Source organism: Trichomycterus rosablanca, chromosome 3 (genome assembly GCF_030014385.1).
Source record: "Trichomycterus rosablanca isolate fTriRos1 chromosome 3, fTriRos1.hap1, whole genome shotgun sequence".
In the NCBI taxonomy this organism is placed as follows: domain Eukaryota; kingdom Metazoa; phylum Chordata; class Actinopteri; order Siluriformes; family Trichomycteridae; genus Trichomycterus; species Trichomycterus rosablanca.
This window is the reverse complement of record NC_085990.1, coordinates 20414108-20435630: the sequence shown is the minus strand read 5'-3', so window position 1 is coordinate 20435630 and position 21523 is coordinate 20414108. Positions and strand designations below refer to the sequence as shown.

The window sequence follows — 21523 nt, the reverse complement described above, 5'->3', positions numbered from 1 at the left end:
GTTTGTGTGTGTGTTTTTTTTTGTAATGTACTGTATTTGTTTACTTGAACTGCTTTGTATGCACAGAATGGCTTTGTTTCATACCCAACCACAATTATAATCTAGGGCAGATGGAATGTATTTATTTGTCATATATATATGTACAGTACAGTTTGTTTGGAAGCTGGGGTCAGAGCACATATTCAAGAGAGGCTTAAGAGCCTTTCTCAAGGGCATTGCCATGATTTAAACGCACAATCTTCCAGTTGATGACCTAAAGCTCTACCCAATATTCTACCACTGTCCCAGTATGACCAGTGTAAGCCAAAAGCATGTGGACACCCTAACTGTGAAGTTGCTGAAGTATGTTTTAGATACACTAATTGTAAACAGGTGTATAAAATCAATTATTTCAAATAACGTGTGTTTTACTTTTAGTTTTAAATGACTAGATTCAATTCTGCTTTGGTTTTAAGTGATTTTAAAGATACAGAACATACTAATGAAATGAAGGTAAATCTAAGTTTGCTGGAGTTTACAGCAAGACGTTGTTATTAATATTTTAGTTTCTGTGATGGCTGCTGTACAGAATGGTTTTACATGCAAGTGTTATTATTAATGACTACTGTTTAAAGCTTCCGTTGTTTTAAAGGAGTTGATGTTTACTAGGACAAAACTAATACTTACAATTCATTCATCAACATTTTTAGTTTTGCTCAGCTTTTCGAGTAGAAGTGTACACCGATCAGCCATAACATTAAAACCACCTCCTTGTTTCTTCACACTGTCCATTTTATGAGCTTCACATACTACATAGGAGCACTTTGTAGTTCTACAGTTACTGACTGTAGTCCCTCTGTTTCTCTTCATACTTTTTTAGCCTGCTTTCACCCTGTTCTTCAATGCTCAGAACCACCACAGAGTAGGTATTATTTGGGTGGTGGATCCACAACTCGTAGATGTGAAGTCAGAGACGTCGCTCATCTATTGCTGCTGTTTGAGTTGGTCATCTTCTAGACCTTCATCAGTGGTCACAGGACGCTGCCCACAGAGCGCTGTTGGCTGAATATTTTTGGTTGGTGGACTATTCTCAGTCCAACAGTGACAGTGAGGTGTTTAAAAACTCCAGCATACCAGCACCATGTCAGTGTCACTGCAGTGCTGAGAATGATCCACCACCCAAATAATACCTGCTCTGTAGTGGTGCTGGGAGAGTCCTGACCATTGAAGAACGGGGGGAAGGGGGCTAACGAAGCATGCAGAGAAACAGATGGACTACAGTCAGTAATTGTAGAACTGCAAAGTGCTTCTATATGGTAAGTGGAGCTGATAAAATGGACATTGAGTGTAAAAACAAGGAGGTTTTGTTATGTTAATCGGTGTTTAAAGACAAAACAATATTTTTAGGGTCAGGCGCTGATGTTGGACGAGCTGAATGATATTCAGTAGCATGTAACTCCTTTAAAACATCACTGCATAGAATCCTTCTGTTAAAGTTGCTTGTTTATTGTATTTGATTTACGATAAAACACTTATCTTGTAACAGTTAACTGTTATTTAAATAAAAATTATACCACATCTTTGATAACTGTCATTGTATAAATGGATGTAATTATAACTTAAATTTGACAGACTGAAAAAATAAATAAAAAATAAATACAACACCCAGAGTGCTCGGTTGGTGCAGCAGTGAAACACGTTAGCCCACAACAGCTGAGATTCAGGGATCGAATGACACAGACCTGATTGGTGATATCTAGGGGGGTGACCAAACATCCTAGCCACTGGGAGGTGCGCTTGTTAGTGCACTTTCAATGTCAGCCCCAAGCCCGCACGAAACAGAGAGGGTCAGAAAGAGCATATGCCATTAAACCGTGTCAGGTATGTAGACCAGGATAATCTCAAGACCAACGTGTGACCTACATGCCATGGCCCCTACATAGAATTTACATGTAAAAAAATCCTGCTCATGCCAGATGACAGTAAAGGAGACAGTATAAAGCAGTATTGATAGAACATGGTTTATTATTTGTCAATAAGAAACAGGACACTTATTTGTTTCATCATTATTTGCAAACACTACCAGTCAAAAGTTTGGAAACGTGAATAAAATCTCTCTTATTTTGGAAAGGGTTTTGAACACAATTTTAAAATGTGTCTACATTAATTTGTATCCATTCCCTCAAAATAGTCTGTGTAAAGTCAGGCACTATGTTAGATATTTACATTTCAAGCATTTAGCAGACACTTCTATCCAAAGAGACTTACATGTGTGGTGAATACAATCAAAGCAATTAAGGCAGTCATGAGGCTTGAACCAGCTTTTCAATAACCAGTCTAGTATTTGAACCACGGTGGCTAAGTGGGTAGCACTGTCGCCTCACAGCAAAAAAGTCCTGGGTCCTTTTTATGTGGAGTTTGCATGTTCTCCCCGTGTCCATGTGGGTTTGCTCCGGTTTCCTCCCACAGTCCAAAGACGTGCAAGTGAGGTGAATTGGAGATACTAAATTGTCCATGACTGTGTTTGATATAACCTTGTGAACTGATGAATCTTCTGTAATGAGTAACTACTGTTTCTGTCATGAATGTAACCACAATGTAAAACATTACATTAAAATCCTAATAAACAAACAAACATTTGATCCACTAAGCCACCAATGCCCCTGGACAAGAAAAGATGGCTTACAATTGGTGTTTCAATTCATCACAATGGTTTGGCTGCATGTTTACATAATGTTTATTTAATAGTTTTGAGGTGGTCTTTAATAAATAAGGGTCTTTCTTTAACTAGGCATATCCAAACAACGTGTATTATGACTTTCTGCATAAAAGGTTTCAATTCTCTTTGCCATGAAGACAGATGGCTACTGAACAACATAAATAATGAAGCTCTTTGGTATTAATTTTAACATGCAAGTGGCAGTGAAAAGTGTTGCACATTTCATGCTCAAAACTAGTTAACTGCATAGTTTAGGAACATTTCCTCTCATCAGTGTGCACATAAAATGAGGTGGATTTGTAATACAGAAAAAAAACACTTCCATTTGCGCTTTCTACATTTGCGGTTGTCAAATATTAGTGAAATATTAGGGCACCTTAAATGATAGTGTTGTGATCAGCTATAACATACGTACATATATTGTTTTACTGCAGCAAAAAGGTTTAAATAAACATATTAAACATATAAAAGTGAAAAAGGTAGATAGAAAAGTATTGCACACCATCATTGGTAAACATACCTACTCCTTCATATTAGAAAAAACTTAAGCATGCCTTCATAATCAAAAACAAAGTCCAACAACTCCCAATCATATTAAAAACAACCAAAATATAAACAACATGTGCAGCATTAGGGCAAACTGTAATGCAAACTGCTCGCACCAAGCCAAGCATTTTCACTTTGAGTACATAGTCATGCCCAAGAGAATGCATGTATTCCATTATATAAAACTCATTTCACTTCTCTTTTTCTCCCGGAACTTCCAAGAACTTCCCAATATCGAATATCTCCCATACCAACTTCCCATGCTAACTCCCACCACTAACTGTCTGGTGATCTATTGCACTTTTAACATTATATACATTATCTACAAACAGTGGAGGGTGAGAAATATTTCCTCAGAACTTGAAGAGGTTGATGAAACCTTGTGGAGAAACGGAAATGCTGCAGCTCTCTGGATTGTTGGCTGTGCAGGGGTGGTTTGTGTCCTGAAGAGGGCAGTAACAGAAGAGATGCTTTCAGAATGAGGTGTAAAAGATGCAGGGTTTTACATTCAATCCAAAAAAAAAATAAGCTTATCTTCACAATTTATCAATATAAGAACCAGCGTATTTTGTAGTCCTTTGTAGGCTTTTAGTTTATTTGCCTTTTCAGTAGAACATGCCAATTACAGATGGATAAGCAGTCAGTAGCTGACCCTAGAAGAGCATGTAATTCATATTTATTTGCCACAGCCACTGCATTGGTCATATACGTACATTTCAGATGTTATATATTTTTCAATATTTTCCATTATTTGTACATAATAAAAAACTAAAATACTATTTATTTAATTATTTAGCAGAGCAGTGGCCAGTGGGTCAGTGGCCTTGCTCAAGGGCCCAACAGTGGCTGCATAGCAGAGCTGGGATTTGAACTTTCAACCTTTCAGTTGACAGCCCAAAGCTCTACCCACTAGGCTACCACTGTCTCTTATATTATATTATAATAGTATATTACAGCTACACTGTTTCGTCATGTTTTACACACTTTGGTTACATTCATGACAGAAACGGTATTTACTGGTTACACAAGATTCACAAGTTTAATGTCAAACACAGTCATGGACTATGTAGTATCTCCAATTAACCTCACTTGCATGTCTTTGGACTGTGGGAGGAAACCGGAGCTCCCGGAGGAAACCCATGCAGACATGGGAAGAACATGCAAACTCCACACAGAAAGGACCCAGACTGCTCCACCTAAGAATTGAACCCAGGACCTTCTTGCTGTGAGGCGACAGTGGTACCCACTGAGCCACTGGGCCGCCCACTTCAAAAGAGTAAAATGTAGATGTGTTTAATGCTTAAGGATTTATTGTCTCTCAGAATCATGTTAGATAATTATACTGAAAATAATGATGCACTGGAATCCTTAAAAAAGACTATTTCAGTTTGAGTGTGTTTATGCTATATAAACTTTTTTTCAGTTTAGGTTAGTTGAATGTATATAATCTCTTTTTTTTATTTATGTACAGCAGTACATTGTGCCTGCCCTACTACTGCTGGGATCCAGGGTACAAATACACAGTGGTTCTATCAGCCAGTTATTATTTTGTAAGGGAGTATTTTTAGTTTAGTTATGTTAGTAGTAGGGGTACTATGGCACAAAAGTAAACAATTTAAAATATTATTGAGCATATCGGTGAAGATACAAAAACTTTTCTCAGGTTCTAGTTCTTGTTCGTTTTTATGATGGTGACTTTCACTAACAATAACCTTGGCTGCCACTTCAGCTGCAATCTCACTTCAGCAAAGACAAACATGACACTTTTCTCACCTTCCAGAAGAGGATGTGGCAGTGTGTGCAAAATTGCAGGGTGTCGCTGTACTGCTCCTTATGAGGGTAGCACCGACACAGCTTAAAGTACATTTTTTTCCATTCCAAATGCCCCTTGTCGGATATTTGAAGTCGCTTGCGGATCTGCAGTTAAAACATTTAAACAAATGAAATAGACTTCAAACTTGTCTGCATAATAACCATTCTTAATCAATAAAGGAAATCATTTTTATATGGAAAAAACTTTTAGGTTAACATTTTATCAAATCTTATACCTGTCGGTCTGTGAAGTGGTACTGGCAGAGGTTCTTCCACAGCAGACGGTCCTCGGTCAGTACCCCAAGGTCAGGACATACTTGGCCCAGACTGACCAGGTCTCTTCCATCAGAGAGCCGGTGCATGATATTCAGCTGCAGCCCGACTGGCAGGTCCAGGAGTGTCATCCCAGAGTTTGTGGGCTATAAGTAAAAAAAAAACGGTTAAATCTCATGCTGCCTTATGCTCGTGTAAATTAGATTATACTGACTGATTTATAGGTTTTCTGATCTGTAGTTCTGTAAAAAGGTTAAACATTGTGTATTTATTTAGACACACTGACTTGTTAGGGCTGCTGTAAAGAGTTGTGGTGCTGTATTGAGTGAATGTCATGTACTTTTTCAAGTAAGTCTTTGTGTATACATTTACACCAAACCCTTTTGCTCAGTACACTCACACCATATGTTTACATTATGAGCACTACTTGTAATGTCTGTGTGGGTTTCCTCCGGGAGCTCCGGTTTCCTCCCATAGTCTAAAAACATGCAGTCAGGTTAATTGGAGACACTGAATTGCTCTATAGGTGTTTGTGTGTGTGCATGTGTGTCTTCCCTGCGATGGACTGGCGCCCCATCCAGGGTGTTACTGTGTGCCTTGCACCCATTGAAAATCAGGGATAGGCTCCAAGCACCCTGAAGCCCCCCCACCCCCGTGACCCTAATTGGATAAGTGGTTAAGAAAGTGAGTGAGTGAAATCCATGGGAGCACTGTTGCCTCACAGCAAGAAGGTCCTGGGTTTGATTTCCAGGTGGAGCAGAATCCTTTCTATGAGGAGTTTACATGTTCTTCCTGCCTTGCGCCCAGTGTTTCCATAGGAAACAGGATCCACCTACACTGACCACGATAAACCGATTATTTTTTTCACATGAACTAAAAGACTTTGTGGGACGTCTTATTTCTCTCAGGATCTCAATTAGATGTTTGGTCACAGTTGTAGCCTAGTGGTTAAGATACTGGACTAGTAATCAAAAGCTCACTGGTTCAAGCCCCACCACTGCCAGGTTGTCACTGTTGGTCCCTTTGAGCAAGGCTTTTAACCCTCAGTTACTTACACCGTATACTGTCACATTACTGTAAGTTGCTTTGGAAAAAAGCATCTGCCAAATGCTGATAATGTTAATGTCACATTTGAATTGTACACTTACCCTGTTAATCTGAATGTTGTCCAGCTGCTGCTGCCACTGCAGAATGTTTTCCATGCGGTGCACCCACATGTTGATGTTTCCCACCAGTACCGACTTGCCCATGTCTTGCACCAGACTGCACAGAGACACATATAATGTCTGCAGCAGCTCTTTGATTGGCCTCACATTCTGCTGATCCTCCAGAACTAGAGAAGAATAAAAAAAGAGCTTGTTGAGTTTATCATTACGTGTTGCATGGCCAGTCATCCTTCTCATACTCAACAGGAGTGTCTGATTAGTCAGAGCTGGCTTTATTCTCCCTGGCCTCTGGTCTCTCTCTGGTTTTGGTTGGAAGGTCTTGAGATTGGGAAATATTTGTTTTATACATTAAAATATGCTTAAATAAAAAATTATATTGTTATATTATAGATTTTTACCTTCTGACCAGCAAATTTTTCAAGGTCATTTGGAGTTAATTAATTGAGAACACACTATATAATTCCTTCTGGTAGGTATTATATAATATGGCACTACTGTTCACTGTTGACCATCATACTGCTGGCATAAAAGTGCACTTAACATTCAGCACTTTTGTTTAACCGAGAGATCACTCCGTTTACAATAGCAGTGAGGTTCCTGTTTGCTCTCAAAGGCTTGTCATTCTTTCCACTGCAGGTAATTATGAAATTTCCTTCAGCTATGCTTAGACCAACTTCACAAATGTTGTCAGAGATAGTTGACGGCAGGGCACGTACATCGTTACGCTGTCAGATTAGCTCGTCGCCTCGTGCTGGCGTGTAAACTGCAGATTACAAAGCTACCGTGCTATAAAGAGAAGGAGGTCAGATGACTGGACTGATGTGAATGTTGTTTATATGAGTTTGCATGTGTGTATTTATAACACGAGTGAGAGACCTGGACAGGCAGAAGGGCAGAGAGTAAGACCGTGAGTGTGTTTGTGTGCATGCGTTTCACCTTTCTGCACCACTCGTTCCAGAATGTTCATGTAGTTCTTCTGCGCCACTCCGCTCAGAGAGGGAAGCTGTGACTTGGCAATCAGCTCCAGTAGCTGAAACACAAGGAATAAATCTGAGCCATCAGATTCGGAGACGTTTCTTTTACACAGCGTTGTGCTCCTCTCCATCCAAGTATTAGCAACAACAAACTCTAATCCAAGAATTAGCCAGGCGACACACTGGTTTATGTCTCACTAAGCTCCACTAAAACATGTAGTGCTGAACAGCTATTCAGCTCCATTATTTACATCAACAGGGGGGAACTATTATGTTCACAATGTTCAGTGTGCATTTGGTTTCATCAAAAGAAAAGTAGAATATACTGTCCATCTCTTGTGTGATAATTCAGCATAGTGGACAGAACAAATAAAAACTAATAACATCAAAGGAACATTCAAAACAAGTCAAAACTGATCTAGACAAGGACACAAGACAATCTCAGCGGCATTATACATGCATCAAAGTTCAGTTCAGAAAATCTGAAACTGCAGTCACACTGCCTTAGTCAGGCCTAACATAAGTACATGCTCCTACATAAGTACATTTGTTTGTTTGTTTATTAGGATTTTAACGTCATGTTTTACATTTTGGTTACATTAATGACAGGAACGGTAGTTACTCATTACACAAGGTTCATCAGTTCACAAGATTATATCAAACACAGTCATGGACAATTTAGTGTCTCCAATTCACCTCACTTGTCAGTCTTTGGACTGTGGGAGGAAACCGAAGCATGCGGAGGAAACCCACGCGGACACGGGAGAACATGCAAACTCCACACACAAAGGACCCAGACTACCCCACCTGGGGACTGAACCCAGGACTTTCTTGCTGTGAGGCGAGAGTCCTACTCACTTAGCCACCGTGCCACCCACATGAGTACATGAAATAGATGTTGACATCAGTGGCTGCAACTGAAGACTACATGCAATCAATTCAACCAATAAACAAACACACTTTTTCAACATGACTGTTTAGTAAAGTGTTGCCAAAGCATTAAAAAAAAAATAGATTGAGTTACAATAAGGGAAAACAATAATATTTGTAGTGAAGGGGAGAGGGAGTTCACTGTAGTAAGGGTAAGTTGGGGTTTTGGAATGGTTACCCACTGTCTCTGAGGTAGTGACATACTTGGATTGTTCCAAGTGTTATTCAGTGTTTCTGTTGCTGTATTTCCTCCCCCAAGGAAGACTGGTAGTGTTTCCTCAGGTGACTACTTTTAAAATTTGGATAAGAGTTTCAAATATGGATGTCTTTTTTGTCATTATTTTATAGTAAAGCGCATTTTCTGTTTTTAGCCTTACCTGTTCTGCACTGGCCACACATATCTAAACAGCCATGAGTGTGTGTCCGCCCTTTTCAATAGCAAAACAAAAAAGCCTGAGCCTGTACTTGTCTCTAAAGAGTAGAGAGGGCAGAGATTTTATTTCCACTGGGCCAGACTGCCAGAACTGAGTAGGGCAGTATGCTTGGAATCCCAGTACTGCAGTGTCATGGAACAGCACTGACCCTTGCTTGACCAGAAATCATATGAGCAATGCTAGCACCACTAAATCCCCCTGATAACTGTTTCGAGTGTATTCACATGGTATAGATTGATTAGATATTTCTACTTACTCCTTCTAGGACACAAAGCCTCTATACTAGGGATGTCAGTGATTAATCATCATGACCCAATTTATGCAAATCAAACAATGCTTCTATTTTTTCTTAATGATCGTCTGATAGCAGTGGAGAGAAGCCAATTCCCTGAAATATTTTAAAATCCCCTAGTGGGAAGAAACAGAAAGGAGGGAGTGGTGAAGAGACGGGTCAGTTTACTTAGCATTTATATATATATATATATATATATATATATATATATATATATATATATATATATATATATACAGTATATATATACAGTATATATATACAGTATATACAGTGTATCACAAAAGTGAGTACACCCCTCACATTTCTGCAAATATTTCATTATATCTTTTCATGGGACAACACTATAGACATGAAACTTGGATATAACTTAGAGTAGTCAGTGTACAGCTTGTATAGCAGTGTAGATTTACTGTCTTCTGAAAATAACTCAACACACAGCCATTAATGTCTAAATAGCTGGCAACATAAGTGAGTACACCCCACAGTGAACATGTCCAAATTGTGCCCAAATGTGTCGTTGTCCCTCCCTGGTGTCATGTGTCAAGGTCCCAGGTGTAAATGGGGAGCAGGGCTGTTAAATTTGGTGTTTTGGGTACAATTCTCTCATACTGGCCACTGGTTATTCAACATGGCACCTCATGGCAAAGAACTCTCTGAGGATGTGAGAAATAGAATTGTTGCTCTCCACAAAGATGGCCTGGGCTATAAGAAGATTGCTAACACCCTGAAACTGAGCTACAGCATGGTGGCCAAGGTCATACAGCGGTTTTCCAGGACAGGTTCCACTCGGAACAGGCTTCGCCAGGGTCGACCAAAGAAGTTGAGTCCACGTGTTCGGCATCATATCCAGAGGTTGGCTTTAAAAAATAGACACATGAGTGCTGCCAGCATTGCTGCAGAGGTTGAAGACGTGGGAGGTCAGCCTGTCAGTGCTCAGACCATACGCCGCACACTGCATCAACTCGGTCTGCATGGTCGTCATCCCAGAAGGAAGCTGACGCACAAGAAAGCCCGCAAACAGTTTGCTGAAGACAAGCAGTCCAAGAACATGGATTACTGGAATGCCCTGTGGTCTGACGAGACCAAGATAAACTTGTTTGGCTCAGATGGTGTCCAGCATGTGTGGCGGCGCCCTGGTGAGAAGTACCAAGACAACTGTATCTTGCCTACAGTCAAGCATGGTGGTGGTAGCATCATGGTCTTGGGCTGCATGAGTGTTGCTGGCACTGGAGAGCTGCAGTTCATTGAGGGAAACATGAATTCCAACATGTACTGTGACATTCTGAAACAGAGCATGATCCCCTCCCTTCGAAAACTGGGCCTCATGGCAGTTTTCCAACAGGATAACGACCCCAAACACAACCTCCAAGATGACAACTGCCTTGCTGAGGAAGCTGAAGGTAAAGGTGATGGACTAAACCCAATTGAGCACCTGTGGCGCATCCTCAAGTGGAAGGTGGAGGAGTCCAAGGTGTCTAACATCCACCAGCTCCGTGATGTCATCATGGAGGAGTGGAAGAGGATTCCAGTAGCAACCTGTGCAGCTCTGGTGAATTCCATGCCCAGGAGGGTTAAGGCAGTGCTGGATAATAATGGTGGTCACACAAAATATTGACACTTTGGGCACAATTTGGACATGTTCACTGTGGGGTGTACTCACTTATGTTGCCAGCCATTTAGACATTAATGGCTGTGTGTTGAGTTATTTTCAGAAGACAGTAAATCTACACTGCTATACAAGTTGTACACTGACTACTCTAAGTTATATCCAAGTTTTATTTCTATAGTGTTGTCCCATGAAAAGATATAATAAAATATTTGCAGAAATGTGAGGGGTGTACTCACTTTTGTGATACACTGTATATACAGTATATATATATACAGTATATATATATACAGGTCCTTCTCAAAAAATTAGCATATTGTGATAAAGTTCATTATTTTCCATAATGTAATGATAAAAATTAAACTTTCATATATTTTAGATTCATTGCACACCAACTGAAATATTTCAGGTCTTTTATTGTTTTAATACTGATGATTTTGGCATACAGCTCATGAAAACCCAAAATTCCTATCTCAAAAAATTAGCATATTTCATCCGACCAATAAAAGAAAAGTGTTTTTAATACAAAAAAAGTCAACCTTCAAATAATTATGTTCAGTTATGCACTCAATACTTGGTCGGGAATCCTTTTGCAGAAATGACTGCTTCAATGCGGCGTGGCATGGAGGCAATCAGCCTGTGGCACTGCTGAGGTGTTATGGAGGCCCAGGATGCTTCGATAGCGGCCTTAAGCTCATCCAGAGTGTTGGGTCTTGTGTCTCTCAACTTTCTCTTCACAATATCCCACAGATTCTCTATGGGGTTCAGGTCAGGAGAGTTGGCAGGCCAATTGAGCACAGTAATACCATGGTCAGTAAACCATTCACCAGTGGTTTTGGCACTGTGAGCAGGTGCCAGGTCGTGCTGAAAAATGAAATCTTCATCTCCATAAAGCTTTTCAGCAGATGGAAGCATGAAGTGCTCCAAAATCTCCTGATAGCTAGCTGCATTGACCCTGCCCTTGATAAAACACAGTGGACCAACACCAGCAGCTGACATGGCACCCCAGACCATCACTGACTGTGGGTACTTGACACTGGACTTCAGGCATTTTGGCATTTCCTTCTCCCCAGTCTTCCTCCAGACTCTGGCACCTTGATTTCCGAATGACATGCCAAATTTGCTTTCATCCGAAAACAGTACTTTGGACCACTGAGCAACAGTCCAGTGCTGCTGTTTCTGGTTCAAAAGTGGCTTGACCTGGGGAATGCGGCACCTGTAGCCCATTTCCTGCACACGCCTGTGCACGGTGGCTCTGGTTGTTTCTACTCCAGACTCAGTCCACTGCTTCCGCAGGTCCCCCAAGGTCTGGAATCGGCCCTTCTCCACAATCTTCCTCAGGGTCCGGTCACCTCTTCTCGTTGTGCAGCGTTTTCTGCCACACTTTTTCCTTCCCACAGACTTCCCACTGAGGTGCCTTGATACAGCACTCTGGGAACAGCCTATTCGTTCAGAAATTTCTTTCTGTGTCTTACCCTCTTGCTTGAGGGTGTCAATGATGGCCTTCTGGACAGCAGTCAGGTCGGCAGTCTTACCCATGATTGCAGTTTTGAGTAATGAACCAGGCTGGGAGTTTTTAAAAGCCTCAGGAATCTTTTGCAGGTGTTTAGAGTTAATTCGTTGATTCAGATGATTAGGTTGATAGCTCGTTTAGAGAACCTTTTCATGATATGCTAATTTTTTGAGATAGGAATTTTGGGTTTTCATGAGCTGTATGCCAAAATCATCAGTATTAAAACAATAAAAGACCTGAAATATTTCAGTTGGTGTGCAATGAATCTAAAATATATGAAAGTTTAATTTTTACCATTACATTATGGAAAATAATTAACTTTATCACAATATGCAAATTTTTTGAGAAGGACCTGTATACAGTATATATACAGTGTATCACAAAAGTGAGTACACCCCTCACATTTCTGCAAATATTTCATTATATCTTTTCATGGGACAACACTATAGACATGAAACTTGGATATAACTTAGAGTAGTCAGTGTACAACTTGTATAGCAGTGTAGATTTACTGTCTTCTGAAAATAACTCAACACACAGCCATTAATGTCTAAATGGCTGGCAACATAAGTGAGTACACCCCACAGTGAACATGTCCAAATTGTGCCCAAAGTGTCAATATTTTGTGTGACCACCATTATTATCCAGCACTGCCTTAACCCTCCTGAGCATGGAATTCACCAGAGCTGCACAGGTTGCTACTGGAATCCTCTTCCACTCCTCCATGATGACATCACGGAGCTGGTGGATGTTAGACACCTTGAACTCCTCCACCTTCCAGTTGAGGATGCGCCACAGGTGCTCAATTGGGTTTAGTCCATCACCTTTACCTTCAGCTTCCTCAGCAAGGCAGTTGTCATCTTGGAGGTTGTGTTTGGGGTCGTTATCCTGTTGGAAAACTGCCATGAGGCCCAGTTTTCGAAGGGAGGGGATCATGCTCTGTTTCAGAATGTCACAGTACATGTTGGAATTCATGTTTCCCTCAATGAACTGCAGCTCCCCAGTGCCAGCAACACTCATGCAGCCCAAGACCATGATGCTACCACCACCATGCTTGACTGTAGGCAAGATAAAGTTGTCTTGGTACTTCTCACCAGGGCGCTGCTACACATGCTGGACACCATCTGAGCCAAACAAGTTTATCTTGGTCTCGTCAGACCACAGGGCATTCCAGTAATCCATGTTCTTGGACTGCTTGTCTTCAGCAAACTGTTTGCGGGCTTTCTTGTGCGTCAGCTTCCTTCTGGGATGACGACCATGCAGACCGAGTTGATGCAGTGTGCGGCGTATGGTCTGAGCACTGACAGGCTGACCTCCCACGTCTTCAACCTCTGCAGCAATGCTGGCAGCACTCATGTGTCTATTTTTTAAAGCCAACCTCTGGATATGACGCCGAACACATGAACTCAACTTCTTTGGTCGACCCTGGCGAAGCCTGTTCTGAGTGGAACCTGTCCTGGAAAACCGCTGTATGACCTTGGCCACCATGCTGTAGCTCAGTTTCAGGGTGTTAGCAATCTTCTTATAGCCCAGGCCATCTTTGTGGAGAGCAACAATTCTATTTCTCACATCCTCAGAGAGTTCTTTGCCATGAGGTGCCATGTTGAATATCCAGTGGCCAGTATGAGAGAATTGTACCCAAAACACCAAATTTAACAGCCCTGCTCCCCATTTACACCTGGGACCTTGACACATGACACCAGGGAGGGACAACGACACATTTGAGCAAAATTTGGACATGTTCACTGTGGGGTGTACTCACTTATGTTGCCAGCTATTTAGACATTAATGGCTGTGTGTTGAGTTATTTTCAGAAGACAGTAAATCTACACTGCTATACAAGCTGTACACTGACTACTCTAAGTTATATCCAAGTTTCATGTCTATAGTGTTGTCCCATGAAAAGATATAATGAAATATTTGCAGAAATGTGAGGGGTGTACTCACTTTTGTGATACACTGTATATATATACTGTATATATATATATATATATATATATACAGTGTATCACGAAAGTAAGTACACCCCTCACATTTCTGCAAATATTTCATTATATCTTTTCATGGGACAACACTATAGACATGAAACTTGGATATAACTTAGAGTAGTCAGTGTACAGCTTGTATAGCAGTGTAGATTTACTGTCTTCTGAAAATAACTCAACACACAGCCATTAATGTCTAAATAGCTGGCAACATAAGTGAGTACACCCCACAGTGAACATGTCCAAATTGTGCCCAAATGTGTCGTTGTCCCTCCCTGGTGTCATGTGTCAAGGTCCCAGGTGTAAATGGGGAGCAGGGCTGTTAAATTTGGTGTTTTGGGTACAATTCTCTCATACTGGCCACTGGATATTCAACATGGCACCTCATGGCAAAGAACTCTCTGAGGATGTGAGAAATAGAATTGTTGCTCTCCACAAAGATGGCCTGGGCTATAAGAAGATTGCTAACACCCTGAAACTGAGCTACAGCATGGTGGCCAAGGTCATACAGCGGTTTTCCAGGACAGGTTCCACTCGGAACAGGCTTCGCCAGGGTCGACCAAAGAAGTTGAGTCCACGTGTTCGGCGTCATATCCAGAGGTTGGCTTTAAAAAATAGACACATGAGTGCTGCCAGCATTGCTGCAGAGGTTGAAGACGTGGGAGGTCAGCCTGTCAGTGCTCAGACCATACGCCGCACACTGCATCAACTCGGTCTGCATGGTCGTCATTTCAGAAGGAAGCTGACGCACAAGAAAGCCAGCAAACAGTTTGCTGAAGACAAGCAGTCCAAGAACATGGATTACTGGAATGCCCTGTGGTCTGACGAGACCAAGATAAACTTGTTTGGCTCAGATGGTGTCCAGCATGTGTGGCGGCGCCCTGGTGAGAAGTACCAAGACAACTGTATCTTGCCTACAGTCAAGCATGGTGGTGGTAGCATCATGGTCTTGGGCTGCATGAGTGTTGCTGGCACTGGGGAGCTGCGGTTCATTGAGGGAAACATGAATTCCAACATGTACTGTGACATTCTGAAACAGAGCATGATCCCCTCCCTTCGAAAACTGGGCCTCATGGCAGTTTTCCAACAGGATAACGACCCCAAACACAACCTCCAAGATGACAACTGCCTTGCTGAGGAAGCTGAAGGTAAAGGTGATGGACTAAACCCAATTGAGCACCTGTGGCGCATCCTCAAGTGGAAGGTGGAGGAGTTTAAGGTGTCTAACATCCACCAGCTCCGTGATGTCATCACGGAGGAGTGGAAGAGGATTCCAGTAGCAACCTGTGCAGCTCTGGTGAATTCCATGCCCAGGAGGGTTAAGGCAGTGATAATAATGGTGGTCACACAAAATATTGACACTTTAGGCACAATTTGGACATGTTCACTGTGGGGTGTACTCACTTATGTTGCCAGCTATTTAGACATTAATGGCTGTGTGTTGAGTTATTTTCAGAAGACAGTAAATCTACACTGCTATACAAGCTGTACACTGACTACTCTAACTTATATCCAAGTTTCATGTCTATAGTGTTGTCCCATGAAAAGATATAATGAAATATTTGCAGAAATGTGAGGGGTGTACTCACTTTCGTGATACACTGTATATATTTTGTTTATGCAATTTCTCCCCTTTCTCTCCCGTTCAGTGCGTCCAATTGCCCGATTGCATCATGCTTCCTAGAGAACAAAGCTAGCCCATGCCCCCTCCGACACGTGGGCAGCATGCCGTATGCATTTTATCACCTGCACTTTGACGAGTGCAGTGCAGCTCAGCGTTGTGTATGGAAAGGACACACCCTGAGAGCACTCTTTTCTCATCTCTGTGCAGGCACCATCAATCAGCCAGCAGAGGTCGTAATTGCACCAGTCATGGGAAAGAGACCCCATCCGGCTTAGTCCCGCCTAAATCTGAACAACAAGCCAATCGTTGTTCATGTGGCCGGTCAGCCTTAGCCAGTAGGCAGAGATGAGAGTGGATACGATGTATTCGAGATCCCAGCTCTGGTTCCAGCGTGTGTTTTTACCGCTGCGCCACCTGAGCGGCTACTTTGCGTTTTGATTTCATAATCTGTAGCCATCATTTTTAAGCACTGCAAAGCACTGCCTGATGGTAACGTCACTCTAATATTGGTCTGTCCTGGAACTCTCTGAGCTCTATTAGCTGTTATGATGCCAATTCCTAATTTGATTAGTTCAGCACCTTTCAAAAACAGGGTAAGTATGGGTCAAGGTTTAAAAAAAAATAATAATAAATAAAACAAATAAATTAAAACTGCATGAGAAAATAGTCTTAACAGTTTAAGAACAATGTAGTCACTGCACAACTGTAATTACTTCAAAGATTTTACCATATACATTCCATAACATTTAAATGCACAAAACCTAGTTTACTGCTGCATGTACAAGTATAAGTTTGGAAACCAAATGTCACCAACACTCAGAAACACTTCTGTCTAATCTGGGCTTAAGCTCATCTAAAACAGACTGATGTAAGCAGCAACATGATCCAAAGAGTCTAATTGTAAGTTGTTATTCACAGTAAAGGGTGTTGCATTCCTCAGGCTAAAAAGAGAAAGGACCATCCTGACTGTTACCTTTGCAAGTACAAAAACAGTCATGTTTTTGTCATGCTGTGTGTGTGGAGATGCGTCACAGCCAATAGCATTGGTAAGCTGCCTAAATGGTGAATGTACCATAAATGCTTAAAGGTAAATAAAATTTTTGGAGCAACATATGCTTCCACCCAAACAATGTTTGCTTGTGTCAGCTAGACAATCCATATTCTGCATGTGTTGCAGTTGTAAAAGCAAGAGAGTGCAGGTGATGGAGTGACCTGCCTGTCTCCCACTGTAAATGTGTGGTGCATTAAGAAGTGCAATATACAACAATGCAAAGTCCAAACTGTTAAGAAACTACAGTGGTAGTTAATAGTAAGCTTAAATTGGGAAATTAGTGTCTCAGTTATAACACTGGTAAACAGGGCCCTGTCTGAATTTCTTTTATGATAATTATGTCACAGCTACGAAATTTATATATAAATATAAATGTGTAATATTTATTTATGTATAAGCATTATAAATGTATATATTCGAGGGTTAGGAGCCTGTTTTATGGCCCAACCAATGGTGAGACTTGAACCTGGGACCTAGTGAACACTAATCCAGAACCACCAAGCTACCACTGCCCTTTTTAAGTAAATACTAGTCAAACCATAATTGCCTACTTTCCCCACTGTTCTAACTTTGGATTTATAAGAAGAATTCTGTCTGTCCAATTGGGGTTTGTCAGAGCTGACTTTAAAATATACGCTTTTTTTAGCCTGAGAAAAAGCTTTAAAAACTCTTGGTATTGATTATGTTTTGAATGTGAGCCAGAATTGTTGTAAAAGGAAAAACAACGACAAGCACAGTCAAGTGTGTCTGCTTATCAGTAAAAGAGCTTGTACAGAAAGCACTGAATCTGGAGTGCAACGATAAGGAATCATACCTCCCAACCAGCCCCATACCCCTCTAAAAAACTAAAAGCACACACAGCAAAGATTCTAATTTACTGTTATATTAAATAGCTTTTAAATTGCTGTTATGGCTAATTACTCAAGATGCTGTGTGGTAAGATAATATGTTGACGCTCTTCCTAATTAGTGTTACTAAATTGTGTGGCTTTTAACTCTGTGTTGACAATTTCTGACAGTTTTGATGTGAAGTAACTCCAGTGGCCTATGTGGATCTCTGACCTTGACCCCACTGAACACCTTTAAGAAAGAACATTAATTGCAAGCAACCTACTGGTGGCTGACCCGACAAATGCTCAATGATCACAAAATTCCACAAACATGCTTTAACACCCGTCAAAATCCTTTAAAAAAAAAGTGCCCACAACCTGGCCAGGCGTCCACACAAACGCAATTGGCTGTGTTGGACAGTGTTTCTTCCCACTACGCGAGTGGAGGTCACATGGAACCTCTCTGCAAGTGATACACTGGCAGATGATAAGAAGAAGATGTGTCTGAGGAGGCTGTACTTGATAAGATCGGAAGTTGTGTAAGCAGCAACGGATTCACAATTGAGAGTTGAAAATGACTAGATATGGAGATAAAAGGGGAAAAATCCAGGAGAAAATGTGAAGGCTATTATAGCTGCCAGGAACAGCTCCTCCACATTAATGCTAATGGTTTTGAAATAGGATGTCCAACAAGTTTATGGTCAAGTGTCCACATACTTCTGACCATCTAGTGTATATAAAAACAAAAGCTTTTTATTTGAAACTGTTTATATCCAAACAAAAAATATGTATTGTAATTCTGAGGTTTACTGTTATTAATGTGAGCTCAGGGTTGGGAAAAACACTGTGTCAATTCAACCCCCCCCCTAACACACTGTGTACAGCACCAATGGAATTCGAATCTGGATCTCAGCACTGGTGGGTTAGTGTAATAGACTACTGCGCCACCCACACACCTATGTCATCTTATGTTTTTGTTAAAATGTATTTGTTTAGAACCTGTATATGTTAAGAAATACATGACTGATGGCTCTTGGCTGCAGGACCATAGGAGAATAGGGGGAAAAAACTCACCCTCACAACATAATTAAACCGCCTGGTGTCCTTGATGGCACTGCAGAAGTCCAGACGATTAAAGGCTTCTCCCAACGTACAGTAACCATGGCGCTGTAAAAACAGGAAGTAAGGAATGAACCAACACCTCATCCTCTGTTGTATAAAAGCCTTGCATGCCAATATTCAAATACAGTGGTGTAGACGCTATTTTTGGCCTCACCTCTTTTGTGCTTCCTTTGTGCACGTAAATCCACTTGTCTTTGTGGAAGTCTACGACAAAAATAATGATTACAATTGAACAGCAGTCTTAAGCTTGAACTGACACTTTATTGAAAGGTGCTAATATGTCACTTACAAGGAACCTTTGCGTTGTTGTTCAGCAAATCCTTTTTTCGCTTCTTTGCAGCCACATCATAATTAATGGACAGAAGCAAGTTCTCCTTGTAGTTATCCTCTTGGTTGTCATGGCTGCAAGGAAAATGGAATAGAAGAGAGCGTAACCATATGGGTCACTTCTTAGATGTTGATACCAGTGTATTTTAGTCCTAGTACCATTGTGTTCCAGTCCTATAGTGGTTTGTTTAGTTTAAAGTCAGTTTTTTTCAAGAAAAGAAGACTAGACTAGATAGATTAAACATTGTTGAGTTATTTATATGGCTCTTATACTACAGTACATGAATACACACTGCACTTTTTGTAGCATTGCTTAAATTGCCTTCAATGTTGTAAGGCAAATGGATTGCTCTGATTGTATTTTGCATGCTATTTAGATACCAGGCCTTTATTTAAAATGTAATTGGTTGCAATCTCTAACCAGTCAGGCTTTAGATTTACATATACAGCCAAGAGATTTATAATATAACCAAGACTCTTTCCAGCATAGGACAATGAAAAGAAATCAAGGTCTGATTCTGGGAGCCAACTGGCACCCTATGAATGGTTATTCTTGCCTCGGGGTTGTGTTTCCAGGTGGGCTACGGATGCTCCGAGAACCTGATCAGGATCAAAAGGTCATTCTCAAACATATCTGATTTGTTTTCTGTTTATTAATTTAGATTGTACACTTTAGAATCACAGATTAACGGAAAATCTCAGCAAGCCCCCAAAATTTTAATAACTAGTTACAGATTACTTACATTTTTCAGCACACTACAGCACATTATTTTGTTTGTGTTTTTCTCAAGTTGGAATCATGCCGCTAGAACCACTCCCCGTGCTGGCTGAGGAGGTCTGAGACTGTTACGCTCCCCTCTAACACGTGCACAGTCGCCGATCGCATCTCTGACCGTCTCAGAGAGAGCTGCATCTTGTTTGAAGAGACACGCTAAGCTTTCTGGATCATTCACTGCTAGTGCAGGCGCCTCAACCAAACAACAGAGGTCACAATTGTACTTATGCAATGAATTTCCAACAGCTGGTCACTGCTTAGAGTCGAACTAGGATCTCAGCTATGAAAGGCTAGTCCATCAGCATCTAAACAGCATGGTGAGGCAGCTGGTAGCAGTGGTGCTGCATAGCAACATGAATCCTAAGGTGATGAGTTTTGTTTACTACTGTTTTGAATGGCCCCAGATGTGAAGATGTTAGTGAGTGAACGTGTGTGTTGCCCTGCGATGGATTGGCACCCTGTGTACTCCCTGGCCTTGCGCTCAGCTTTTCCTGGTAGCCCTGGGCCACAGCAACCCAAACCAGGATGAAGCAATTAGTAATTAAGGGGTGCAACTTCTTCCAGAGTCTGAGTGGGCACGGAGCCATTGTTTGTGATGGTATCATGTCTATGGAAACTGTACACTGGCCAAGCAGATGAGCAATAATCTTATCACTGCTGAGGTTATTAATAGCAGGGTGATTATCAGTTGGCCGAATGCAAAAGCAAAACTATTTGTCGTGCTGGAATAGGACCGAGGGACGAACAGATGTCTGGATGTTATTGCACTTCCTATGTGTTTGGATGCGGATTTGATGTCGATGCGGTCAAAACAAAGTGCGTCAGTGAAACACTTGACTGGACGCCTGGCATTACAACTCTATACTTTAATTCTAAATAAAACAAGATTATTTACACACAAAGATAGAAATAACAAACAGTTTACGGTCATTTATATATGTACTTGCATGCCACAAGCATTGTCACTCTCGTTGCAGCACCACTAACCTCTTCAGTTCGGACACGTTGTTATTATTCGTCTCGTTCTCCTCCTTCGTGCTTCTCTTCCAGCCATCCTCAGTTTTAACCCAGTTCTGACCAGGCGAGCGCCAGTCCTGTCCAAGAAACGGCATGTTTTAACTCACTAAACACAAATATACGCCAAAGAAACGAGTCAGACTTCTGTTTATCTGTATGTGCGTTTGTTTACAACAACTTTTCTTCTCTGACCCTGAAACTGCGTAGCTGTCTTTATATATTGTCAGGCTGAGAATCCGGAAGTTCTCTTGGCCCCGCCTACTCAAGCACGTGGCTTTGTTTATCATCTTCAGTATTGCAAAATCTGCTGGAAACTCAAGCAGCGCTCTGATCACCTGTTACTGGTCCTGTCCAGCTGAAATATAATCTGTTTAGACATATAAGCGACACTTTAAAGCTGTTTTGGAATGTATTTTTCATTAAAAGAGCAATTGCACAATCTTAAAGTGAGTCAAACTTACAAAAAATATACATACCCTGACAAACTGACCTGCTAAGGACAATATACACCGACCAGGCTTAACATTATGACTACTGACAGGTGAC

The 21523-nt window shown here is 41.2% G+C and overlaps 1 protein-coding gene across 1 annotated transcript; it reads right to left on the bottom strand.

Annotated features, from left to right (window-relative positions):
* Positions 1–1990: 1990 nt before the first annotated feature.
* fbxo32 (F-box protein 32) lies at positions 1991–21161 on the bottom strand. The gene is made up of 9 exons (XM_062991014.1): positions 20948–21161; positions 19148–19260; positions 19013–19062; positions 18811–18903; positions 7432–7525; positions 6478–6662; positions 5293–5475; positions 5018–5161; positions 1991–3687 (listed from the first exon to the last, which is right to left on the bottom strand). Exons 1-9 carry the CDS (start codon positions 21070–21072, stop codon positions 3598–3600), a joined length of 1077 nt encoding a protein of 358 aa, XP_062847084.1. The 5' UTR covers positions 21073–21161; the 3' UTR covers positions 1991–3597.
* Positions 21162–21523: the final 362 nt, after the last annotated feature.